Source organism: Vanellus vanellus, assembly GCF_965231255.1.
Source record: "Vanellus vanellus genome assembly, chromosome: 1".
Classification (NCBI taxonomy): domain Eukaryota; kingdom Metazoa; phylum Chordata; class Aves; order Charadriiformes; family Charadriidae; genus Vanellus; species Vanellus vanellus.
In genome coordinates this window covers 22,539,015-22,551,221 of record NC_138905.1, presented here as the reverse complement: position 1 = coordinate 22,551,221, position 12,207 = coordinate 22,539,015, and the positions used below count along the sequence as shown (strand labels likewise).

The 12,207-nt window shown below is 39.5% G+C and overlaps 1 protein-coding gene across 1 annotated transcript in view; it reads left to right on the top strand.

Annotated features, from left to right (window-relative positions):
- Window positions 1-12,207, top strand: part of IL17REL (interleukin 17 receptor E like) — a gene marked incomplete at both ends in the record, with an annotated part of 50,364 nt that overhangs the window by 16,279 nt on the left and 21,878 nt on the right. The window contains 2 exons of the mRNA XM_082493028.1: window positions 5,038-5,065; window positions 11,912-12,061. Coding sequence (XP_082349154.1) covers window positions 5,038-5,065; window positions 11,912-12,061 — 178 coding nt within the window. The remainder of the gene's footprint in view (window positions 1-5,037; window positions 5,066-11,911; window positions 12,062-12,207) is intronic.

Sequence of the window (12,207 nt, the reverse complement as noted above, 5' to 3'; positions counted from 1 at the left end):
TGAATCCTCTCTGTTTCCATCCAAAGTTCTTAAATTGTGCAGATCCATAGCACTTTGACTGTGGCTGTCCACTGGTCAAAGACCCTTTTCTTTATGGAAGTGACTGAGATCACGTTAGCATTATCAGGTTTTTCACTACAAGCCATGAGAAATCATTTAGGACAGCATCTGTAGGCTCTTCCCTCCATGAATTGAATGGGATGAGCAGACAGAGAAAAGACGACTGGCGGGTTTTCCTACATAGAAAGGGGTAAGTAGCTGTCTCTCTCTGTTAGAGGATAACTACTGATTTGACATGGTTGTGGTGCTCCCAATTGAGACAAAGAATATTACCACTTTGCAAGGCACCAAATAAACCCTAGTGGGAAACTGTCGTCAGAACTGTGCATGGTTCTGGTCACTCCATTTGGAAAGATGCATTAAAGTAGTAATAGCTGCTGAGGAGGGTGATGGTAAGAAGGAAAGCCTGGTTTATTAGAGAGGAATAAAAGAGCTTGGCTTTTATAGTCCAGCAAAAAAGCTGAGAAAAGGTATGTTACTGGCTGTAGATAAATGGAAAGTAAATTCCAGGGTGGAAAACATCTATTTAAGTGAAAAGATAATGTGCACAACCAAAAGTCAATACAAGCTAACCATTATTGTGTTTACATTAGAAATTAAAAGATGAGTGCTGTCACAGAACAGGGCTTCTGGAATAGCCTTGGATATTGGAGCAGTGCACACACAAAAGCTGGACTGATTTTAAAATGAAGCTTCACTAGTTTGTTGAAAGGGATTAGACGATGTGGCATCTGTGCTTATCAGTGAACTAGAACCAGTGATTTGGGAAATCCGTTCTAATTGTGTGCAGAATAAGATGGATTTGTGCAGAGAATCCTCTCTCTGGAAATCTAAAAGAACATGATTAGATTCATCATCTTTATCAGCCTTTTGGCTACAGTTTGTGCATCGGTTATTGCAAGACCACACCACATTAAGACACTTTGCCTGTGTTGTAAGACTACGTACAGTCCCATGCTTGCTTTTAATGGTGGTCAAAGAACAGAAATTGCTGGAATAGAGGGGAACATCACAAGATGGTCATGTTCCTTGTTGTCTGCCCTCTCTGACAGTTGAACCTAAAGTAGGAATGTAGGTAATAGCTTTGTGACTGAGGATCTTTCAAAATGGGGAAAAACTGTTCACTGTATATTCACTGACTTGAATGTGGGCACCTTAATGAATGAGTGTTAAGTATACGACAACCTGGTCCCAATTAAAGAATACGTTTTAAGTCATTTGCAGGCGTATTACTCTTCCTTCTGGAATTGTGGAAGAGCTGCCACCAACTCTTCTATGAACGAGATACAACAGAGCTAACAGGTAGACCCTGAAACCAAATTTGCCCCAAGCTCTTTCCTGCGTGACCGAACACTCAGGGAAGAATTTCCACACTTCTGCGCTTGATTCAGTGCCTGGAGATATGAAAGGAAGTGGGAAGCAGGTCTAATCTTTGTTTCTTTTCCTTTGCAATTTTAATTCATGAAAATACTCCCTGTGCTCCCAAGTCCAAGTCTTCCTCTGCTGATCTCACTTTCTTCTCTACAGTCTTTTAACAAAACAATGTGATATTACAATTGGCTTAGATTGAGGAGAAGTTGCTGTGCTAGCTAAAAATTTGGCACCACACCTTCTATTCAGAATGCTGCGCATTGGTGGTGTCTGTTCAGATAACCTCTAGCTACAGTTGAGTAATGCCACAAACGGGGAAAACCCTAGAGAAATAGGAAAATCCCTAACTGTTTGTGCATTGTGTAAGTATATTTCGCTTAGGCTCTTTGCCAAAGCAGATATAAATCAAAGATGCTGTCTGTATAGGAGTAAAATGTACTATCATGTTCAGGATCTCATTTTTGCATAAGACACCCACAGCATTTGTGAAAGGGGAGGAAAATTTCCATTCTGGTTTTAGTGTGCTATGTTTTTCTATTGCATTCATCACTGAAAATTCCTGAAAACAAAAGATATAGAAAGTGGGAGAGGAACTTGGTTAATTTATTTGAGTTCTTCTTTGAGACAAATGGTCTCTTTTGACTATTTTGCAAAATGATTATAAAAGAAAATACCACCCCCACCCCCCTTGGTATTGTACAATAAAAAGAAACACTTATTTAAAAAAAAGGAATTGAGCTGTGACCAAATGCTCACTGTAACTGGCAAGTGTTTGTGCAAATGTTTGATTATTTATGTAAACCTTCCCAACAACTCCTCACCCAGAACAAAACCAAGTGCCCAAGAACAACAAAACATCTCCCTACCAGAACAAAAATCACTGAAGGATTTGTTTCTTTTTTCCCATAGAGAAAATGAGAAAATAAACACAAGATGGTACTGGAAAGTTCTCAGATGGTAGGATTCATCTGAGCAATAGTGAAAAACAAGATTTAATTGCGATAGACCAGAAAGTATAGGAGGATTTCTGCATCGTCCCACAGCCCTCCAGAAGTGGGTGGGGTTTTTTCATGTTTGTAACCTAAGGTACTTTATTTACATATGATTTGCATTTTTCAGGTGTCATAACAGGGACTCCAAAGCACTGGCATTCTTTAAGTAAAAGGCTGAATACTCTGAGTTTTGTGAGATTTTTGTTGTTTACTTCAATGAGATCTTGATTTTTTTCTGCTGTATTTTTGCACCGTGATTGTAACCAGAAAGAACAGTTAGTTTAAAGATGATACTCTAAGAAATTTTGACCGGCAATTGGGAACTCTCTCAAGCCACCTAACCAAAATATTTTCAATAGTTTGGCTGCAGAGTTGGAAGTTAAAAATACGGAAGCAATTTGCTAAATTATCAACCTCATGAGAGATTAATTTCTTCCAGTAAGCAGTAGCTCAGCAATTAGTTGATCCAACAGTTAGGTTTTCTCACCAAGAAAGCTCGCTCCCTAACTCACTCCCTCAATTTTTTGCAGTCATTTTGTATATTTGTCTATTCCACTCCCTAAGGCCATGGAGAACCTCAAGTAAAGAGACTGAATTCAAATTGTCCTTCTGCATATTCCTGCAGGGTTTGATTAGAAATAATTCAAAATTAGGGCTCTGAAACGGCAGTTAAAATTCCAGTGGAGTTTTATACGAGCTGGCATGTTGCATTTTTATTGATTTAGTGTTGCACTGAATTATGCAGAAAGCCATAGTCTTCTTCTTTGTATTGATGAATCTGCTTTGGGAGAATACTACCGACGACTCTTTTTTTTTGGGGGGGGGAGGGGAGAAATAATTCATAAATGAGAAATATTTCCATGAACATATTGCAACAGAAATGAGGTCACATCGGTTACATTTTTCAGTCCTTCAGGGGGATTTGACGAATTTATGAATTGAAATAGAGGTACCCCAGTTGTAGAACAGTTATGTAAAGAAGCTTGATTTCCTTTGGATTTCCTTCTTTGAGTGTCTATGTATTATTGTGTAGAAGCAGCCAAAGCAATATCTTTAACAATGTAACAAGTAATTTTTATAATCTTCAGTCTGTGAAAGTATATGACCATCTCTGTCTTATTATAAAAAGTGGTTTAAAATACCACCTTTTAGGCATCTGCACTTTCATGAGTCACAGTGACAAACTGCCAATTGTAAAAGATGACAACTCACCTCCAGAAATCATTATTAAAAATGAAAGTGCCAAAAGGACAAAGGAATGAGAACTAAGACAGGTTAGATACTGGTGACTGGTGTTCTAAAGGTCTTCTTTAAAAACAAGCTTATCTAACTGAAAACTTAAAAGCAGCAATGAAGGACAGAAGACACAGTTCTGTCATTTCTCACCTGCAGCGATAATAGGATTTTGCTCTACAGCTGTATTTATGAGGAGGACAGAATTACCGGTGGAGGAAAGCTTGGTGGAAGACCAAGCAATAGTTATTTTACGATGTGCTAATGCTTACCCGGGCTGCAGCCTCTGTGTTTGTCTACAACTCGAAAACTTCCAATGTCCACTGAGAAACTTTTGCTGGCTCTGCGACTAGCAGATTGTTGGCTTATTGACAAGATGCTAAAATCTTTTGAAAAGACTGAGAGCTGCCAGTCTGATTGAGAGCAGAGGATGCTGCCTGCTCCTTTTGTGGGTGGGACAAAAGCGTCTCTGTGAATGAGACACTGATTTTAAAGGAAAGCAGAGGGAAACATATATGCCATATACAAAGGAATACTGCTATGTCAGAAACTTGCATGCTAGAACAGCAGAAAACAGTATTTGCTGGCTAAGTAATAGCCTTTCTTTAGAATGTCATGCATATTATTCAGAATAAGATTTGTTATTTTTGTCCTCTAGGGAATTTTAGTGTGTGGTTAAGTGTTTATTTTACTGGGAAAATGGATGTAGTCCACCTGAAAGATAGCTAGAAACTTGTTAAAACCTTAGTGTCAGGTTCACTTTGTCTCTTACAAAAACACTTTCCCAGTTGAACATGGTAAGTACTGGGCCTGAGTAATTTCATTTTCAGGATTCTGAGCCAGAGAGTTCTCAGAAATAAAAAGGCAAGTCTTAGCTCTACAGTTCACTTGCAGTTACTGTAACAATTCCTTCCATTGGCCTAGTGTGATCTTTTAAAAATTATGTAATATTCAACAGTGCTCTAGATGTCTTCCACTAAAAAAATCACTTGGTTTCTTTGGCCACAAAGCAGTCCGCTGTAAAGTTTGACAAAACAATAAATAAGCTATTGGTCAGTATTAATGGCAGTACCTGATAAAATGATGCCTGTATTTGATGGAACTGCTACACTTGTTATAACAATTACACCTCAGTAGAAATACTTGAAAATAAGGATAATGCTGATCTTGTGTCCCCATATGTATCAGGCTGTCGTATACAAGTGATGTGCATTTTTCCTGTATTTGAGAATCTTTTTTTTTATCTTGAAAATGATTTCTGTTGTGAACTGTGAATATGTTTACTTGTTTAAGATATGCTTATATTTGTGTACAATGATTAAGCAATATTTATGTTTTATTATTACCTCAGCTTTTATAATATTTTTGTTTCTGTTTGCAGGGGATTCATTGTAAAAGCAAACCTTCCAGTGAGTATACATCATTCACATTTTTACTACATTTACTTTTGGAAGATAAAGATAATTTATTGCAGATAATAAATCCACTTTCCTGGTGACCTCAGATCACTGTCATTTGACAGGGTATTTACCACCAGTTTCCTTGTACAAAACATAGGAAATTGGTGGGCTCTGATAAATAATAAGTTAGTAACGATTGTACATTATTGCTTTATAATTTTCCTTACCATAGATGGTCATTGGGAGAATTTGCTTAGTCATTTCATGGGTTTTTATTGCTTCTACTTATTATTATTGCCTACAGTAATAATACAGGATCTTGAACTACCTGAACTCTGAAGCCTCCACATGGTCACTTGATAGGGAAATGCGAGGCAGCTGCTTTGCAGGCAGTGCCCTCTGAGAGGAGAGTCCTAACCAGAGGCTCAGCTTTGAGCACCGCTTGTCTCCACGGTGTCTTTCCTGGATCGATGAGGCAAAGCATCCACAGACAGGGAGAAGCTGCAGCCCTGAGCCACAAGCGTGTGAGATGCTGACGCTATGGCGTGGGCTGAGAGCTGAACGTCAGTTCTCATGAGTCTTACTCTGAAGGCATGGCATTTATGGCACACGTGTTGAGGTGGAGAGAAAGAACATGGCTGTGGAAGGGATGTAGCTAAAAGTGCCACCTGAAAAAGTCTCTAGCCTTCTACTGATGAGCAGAGCGAACCGTTGGTGGCTGGTTCAAGGACTGTGAATGAATCTTTTTAGGATTAGGCAGCTGAGCTGCTAGTTAGACAAACTACGTGGAAGGAATTGTAGATGAGGAGAGAAAGAGGGGCGTTGACCTTTGCTCTGCCCAGCTGAAGCATGCCTTCATGCCCTTGGGCAGCACAGGCTGAGGAAACCAGAGCCTTCAACCCTGGCCTCAAAGGGAAGGACACCTGCAATACTGTTGATTATGAGTTAAAATCTGTGCTGGGATTACACAAATGCAGATCTAGATAGTGGAGATTCACTACAGGTAGCACAAGGTGGTGATTCATTACACCCATCTTAGGACAAGGTGAATTATGTGCTGGGAGGGAGGTAAGAGGGGTTATCCCTCTTTGCTAACTGCCAGAGGTACTTAGATGATGCACCTAAGCTTAAACTAGATGTTTAGCTCTTAGCTGGATATAGACTTTGGGCACTGAAGAGTTTGTAAAGTAAAGATCCTTATCTTTCAAGATAATATATATGAAGCAGAGCTGGTTGTAGGTTTTCAGTGCTGCCTGAAAATGACTTATCAGCTATCTTTAATACAAGTAACATGTAGGATGACTCAGCCTTACAGGGGTGATGAAAAAACATTTTTTTAGTATTCATCCTTATTCACTTGTGCAACAGTGGGTGTATACTCATTTCCATACTTCCTTTTCTATAGTCATTCTTTTTATTATTTATTATTTGAGGTAAAATTACCTTAAGAGACCTTAACTGTATAATAGAGCACCTTTGCAGTAGTCATCGCTTTTAGCTGCAACAAAAAGATGACTTTATTTCCTAGAATTTGCAGCTATCACCTCAGTTGTATTTGGCAATGTAGCTTTGACTCTGCCTTCTCCTTCCTGCTCTTCTAGACTATTAGTAGTACATAAGGGCTACTGTAGTATTTAAAATTCACTGTAATACATCCAGACACTGATGTCAATATATCAATGACTTTAAAAAAGCCTGACATTCTCAGAAAATGTATTTGGCACAATATATCACCGTGTTGTCCATTATCCTTGAAAGTTTGAAGTACTTTCTGAACGTACAGCTGTGAAACCCTTCTAATATACTGTGCATTGAAATCTATTGTGAAAGAGAGGCTGTCATCCTGAAATTTAATCAATTTCATAATTGATGTAAGTACTTTTAAGTTGTGAATTTTGGTGTTTATTAACTGAAGTGCACCATGTGGTTATCTTAGGAGAGCATATCTAGTTTGTTTATGAATTTTGTTGAATCATCGTAATGCACAGATGCAGCAGATACTGTGGTAAATCATATGCAAATAGATTTGAAATACTACTGTAATTTATACTCATGGAATGATGCTCCAGTGAAGCAATTTTAGTGTGCTTTAGATATGCTCACAGATTTAGTACTGTCAATACCCTAAGTAGTTCAGATTCTTACAATTCTTGTAGGGAAGAAATACCTGACAAAAAACCAGTTAGGATTGTCTATTGGGTGTTGGCCTGGACCTATTATTAATGGGTTTTCTCTGCAATTCTTTTTGCTGTTCTCTAATGTAATCTTCTTACCTGAGGCTTCAAATTATCCATCTAACCATTTCTATTGCGTATTCATGGCTCAGCTCTGGCTTCTATTATCCAAGTGTACACAAGGTGTGTTTTGCTGTCGTGACAGTTCTGGGTTGATTGCTGCATCATCAGATAAAAAAAAATAATCTGCTGTGATTGAGCTGATGGCAGTAGTACAAGGAAAGTGTCTACATGCTGAATAATAAGCCTTGGCTTCTTTATGCCTGGGCTTATATGTGTCCGTAATTAAGGAATCTTTTATTACAGCAACAATCCCTCTCTCATGTAGGGCTAATTACAGTTATAATTCATAAACATAAAGTTTAGGCAAGATTTACTCAGCAAATGTTTCGTGTAGCAAGATGTATCTTTATGTCTTCTGGGGTGTAGACTGAACTACTCGTGAGAAAAGGAAAGAGGTGTGTGTTCCAGAGGAAACTATCTAAGGGGGGGATTGAAAGATGATAAGGTAAGAGATTACTGAAGAATTAGTCAGAAATAAGTCTCATACTGTGATGATTTATAGAATGAAAATTATTTTCTGTCAGCTTTGGCTTGTATCATATATTTATTGTGATCCAAAACGAATATCCTTATGAATGATATCCATTTAAATTATAAATGAGTTTTGCAGCATCTTTTGCAATTCTCAAAATATGTCATAAAATTAATGGAGAAAAAAACCCAAAGTGGAAGAGTCATTTCATGTTATCCAGTGTATTACTTATTTGTTCTCAGTTTAAAGGTAGGAACCGTAATCACGGAAGACAGTGTCCCTACTTATGGACAGACAGTAGTCCCTAAAACTGTGTTTGTGCACCTGCCTGATAATGATCCAATGTCAGTAAGGAACCTACATATGATTTAGGATTCTCCTGAGATAGTTCCAGGCCTGTGACATCTGATAATACCATACCTCAGGCAGTAATAACTAAGGACCAAATTCAATTAAGTCACGATAATCTCTCCTAAAAATAAGTAGGGTCAAATTCACCCAAAGAGAATATTTTGTGAACAACTGTCAGCCTTGACAATATGTGTATGTATATATATATATACACACACACATACATTGTCAAAGCTGACAGTGACACACATACATTGTCAAAGCTGACAGTGATTCAAGGGAAGAGCAATGTGTATATATATACACATTGTATATATATATACACACACACACATTGTATATATATATACATTGCTCTCCCCTTGAATCATTTCTACAGATACATGGGAATAGGCAAGCTTAGGCCTGGATCAAGACATTTACACCAACAACCAAGAAATTAAGCAGAAACAGTTGTTCCTGGATATTTGGTATCCACAACTGCATGTCATACAATGCAGTCAAGAAAATGCCTTTTTGAGCAAAGAGACAGAGCTAAAACTAATCGTCACTCATCACGTTATTAGTATTAATTATCAGGTAGTTCTTCAATATAATAACCTCCCAGTTAACTGTGGGTGGATTGATTGGGTGTTGTACAATAACTCCATCCTGGGATACTTTCAGGATTATTACACGACCCGTTCTTGGAACATGGAATATAGTGTTCACATCTGGCTGCTGTGCACTGTACTTCTTAAGGCTGCCTCATCTCTGAGGAAACACGTTTACAAATTCTTCAAAAGTCAGTGTACTCCACTGCTCTTAATGCCTAATTTTCATAGTTTGAATGATCTGTGTTTTTTCTTTGGTTTGCATAAATTGTCTTCTCTTGTTGCCAATATTGCCTTGGATAATTGAGAGTTGATGCTACTGTCAGTTGAGGTTAAGTATCCTTGTTTTTCCATTCTTCTCCACTTATTTCATACCAGCATGTCTGGTTGCCTCCAAAAGATGCTTAATGGCATAAAACCCAGCATAACAGAGTGGAGATTCAGGTGTGAAGCATTTGTCTTTCCTGACTTTTGATATGTATCATGCAGGACTGACTTATCCTGATACCAAGTGTGAGGGCAGATTAAGGCCTGGCAGATTCAAGCCAAGGAACCTCATTTATGCCAGCCTGTCTTCACATCCTGCATGTATCAGTATCCAGTCCCTGACAATGGGCTTCAGCAGCAACTGGACACTCTGAAAGTGAGGATCTCATAATATAGAAAGTGGTCCTGTGCAGGTTAATACACTTTCAGTCTTTAAATTTAGACAGTTTCCTTCATTGGAGGCATTGGAGGGGTAAGCGAGGATAAGATTTACCCTTCCTCCTGCTCCACACCCTACCTTTCCTCTGTGAGAACTGTGGATGTGTCTTCCATGTGAGTCAGTGAGCATCCATGCTTGACTACAGTTCTTGGCTAGACACTGAGGGATGCACCTTTTGAGTTGAGTGTTATCCTGTACTTTATGGCAAGCACAGTATCGTGGCACTGCTGTTTCATACTGTGCTCTTCGCCATAATAGTTGAACTCCTCCTAGAAGTATGTTCAGCAGTATGACTGATAACAGTCAAATGGTTTTTTTTGTTCTTCCAGCCTCTCCCCGGGGGGGGGGGGAAGAAATATGCAGTGAAATGCTTTGTTTTACTTCAGTGTCTTTTAACTTTCATGCTATACATGAAAGGTACCAGGGTAAGAAATGTTTAAAAGAAATTGCTATGACGTACTTACAGCTAAAATGAGGTGTGCTTCATTGTACACCACAACGCCAAGGGACAAAACCCAATTCCTTGGGTACTTGTTCTGATAATTTCTTGAACTCTTAATTTTTGGAACTACAAACAATGTATGTAAGGTAGAGAAGCCCAAGGAATGCATTGGGGATTAAATCCACTGTACCAACATAAATTCATAAATAAATAACCGATTTCTGTGCAGGGCAGTCTGAGAAGTAGAAAGAGATGAAATATGGCCAACTGATGAGATCTGAGGCCTTAAGATTGTTTTTTTCTTTTACATTACCCTACAGAAGGCGGCTGTGCAGACTGATGTCCTAAGGCTTTGGGATGGCTAAATTTGCATAGGAAAATAAGATGAGACGTAGTAGCTGTTTTCTGTACTTACTATTTACACCTTGAAGAAGGCCTGGATAATATTTCTTCTGCTTTTGCTGTTCTGGTCTAAAGGAGAAGGAAGTCATGTAGGTGTGAGGGATTTTTCCGCGACTAGGAATGCAATAGTGCCCTCTTGTGTGAAAAGGATATTTTAACAGCAGTTGGGACCATCAGTCAACCCTAAATTTGAAATACTACCTATGAGCGTGCTCACAATATACAGGTAATGGTTTTGAAAAAAAAAAAAAAAAAGTTTAAATAAAATATTAGTCTAGCCACAATCTAGCAGATCTGATTATTTAAAGCCACTATTAGTCTCGTTATGCTCTGCTAGCCTTAACCCTCAGAAGTGTGATTTCTTCCTTTTGTGGATTAACACAGAATCACAGAATGGTTAGAGTTGGAAGAGACCTTAAAGATCATCTGGTTCCAAACCCCCTGCCATGGGCAGGGACACCTCACACTAGACCAGGTTGCTCAAAGCCCCATCCAGCGTGGCCTTGAACACCTCCAGGGATGGGGCATCCACAGCTTCTCTGGGCAACCTGTGCCAGTGTCTCACCACCCTCAAAGTGAAAAATTTCTTCCTAATATCTAATCTAAATCTACTCTCTTTCAGTTTAAAGACATTGCCCCTCGTCCTATCACTAAATGCCCTTGTAAAATGTCCCTCTCCAGCTTTCTTGTAGAACCCCTTTAGGTACTGGAAGGCTGCTATAAAGTCTCCCCGGAGCCTTCTTTTGTCCAGGACGAATAACCCCAACTCACTCAGTCTGTCCTCACAGGAGAGGTGCTCCAGCCCTCTGATCATCTTTGTGGCCCTCCTCTGGACCTGCTCCAACAGGTCCATGTCCTTCTAATGTTGGGCCTCCAGAGGTGGACGCAGTACTCCAGGTGGAGTCTCACCAGAGCAGAGTAGAGGTGCAGAATCACTTCCCTTGACCTGCTGGCCACGCTTCTTTTGATGCAGACCAGGATGTGGTTGGCTTTCTCGGCTGTGAGTGCACATTGCCAGCTCATGTTGAGCTTCCCGTCAACCAACACCAAGTCCTTCTCCTCAGGGCTGCTTTCAATCCATTCTCCACCCAGACTGTATCTGTGCATGGGATTGCCTCAACCCACGTGCAGGACCCTGCACTTGGCCTTGTTGAATTTCATGAGTTTCACACAGGCTCACCTCTCCAGCCTGTCCATGTGCCTCTGGATGGCATCCCTTCCCTACAGTGTGTCAACCACACCACACAGCTTGGTGTCATCGCCAAACTTGCTGAGGGTGCACTCGATCCCACTGTCCATGTCACTGACAAAGATGTTAAACAGCACCGGTCCCAGTACTGACCCCTGAGCCAGGAAATTTATTATCAAACCCCATCTGTAATGTAGTTCTTTCCAACCTCACAGTATTGGTAGTGAAGCCAACTAGCTATCTTGGCCGTGTAAAAGTCTTCGGTAAATTACTGGCTTTGCTAAAGTCAATGGTGACTTTTCTACTGATTTCAGTAGAGCTGGAGCTTTGCTTTTGGTGCTTTCTCTCCCCCAGATATCCTCTGCACAATGAGATTTCTCTATCTTTGTATTTGCATTTGCAGGTGACATTTTTAACAGCTTCTGCCATGACGCTCCTGCATCTTTATCTTCTATGGTACTGAAAAGCATGAAGATCTCAACAGTGATGAAATGTGTCCAAGGAAGCCCATGCTCTCTTCATTTAAACATTAAAGGAACTCTGAGTCTGGATGGTAGGAAACAGATTTGCTACTGAATCATTTCTGTTTACTTTTTGTTTATAGGTGTTCAGCCAAATTTAGTTCCATGTTGCAATGTTTCTGTCCAAGCTGTTTTCATGTAGTTATATCAGAAAGATATTATTTCTGAAACCATTTTA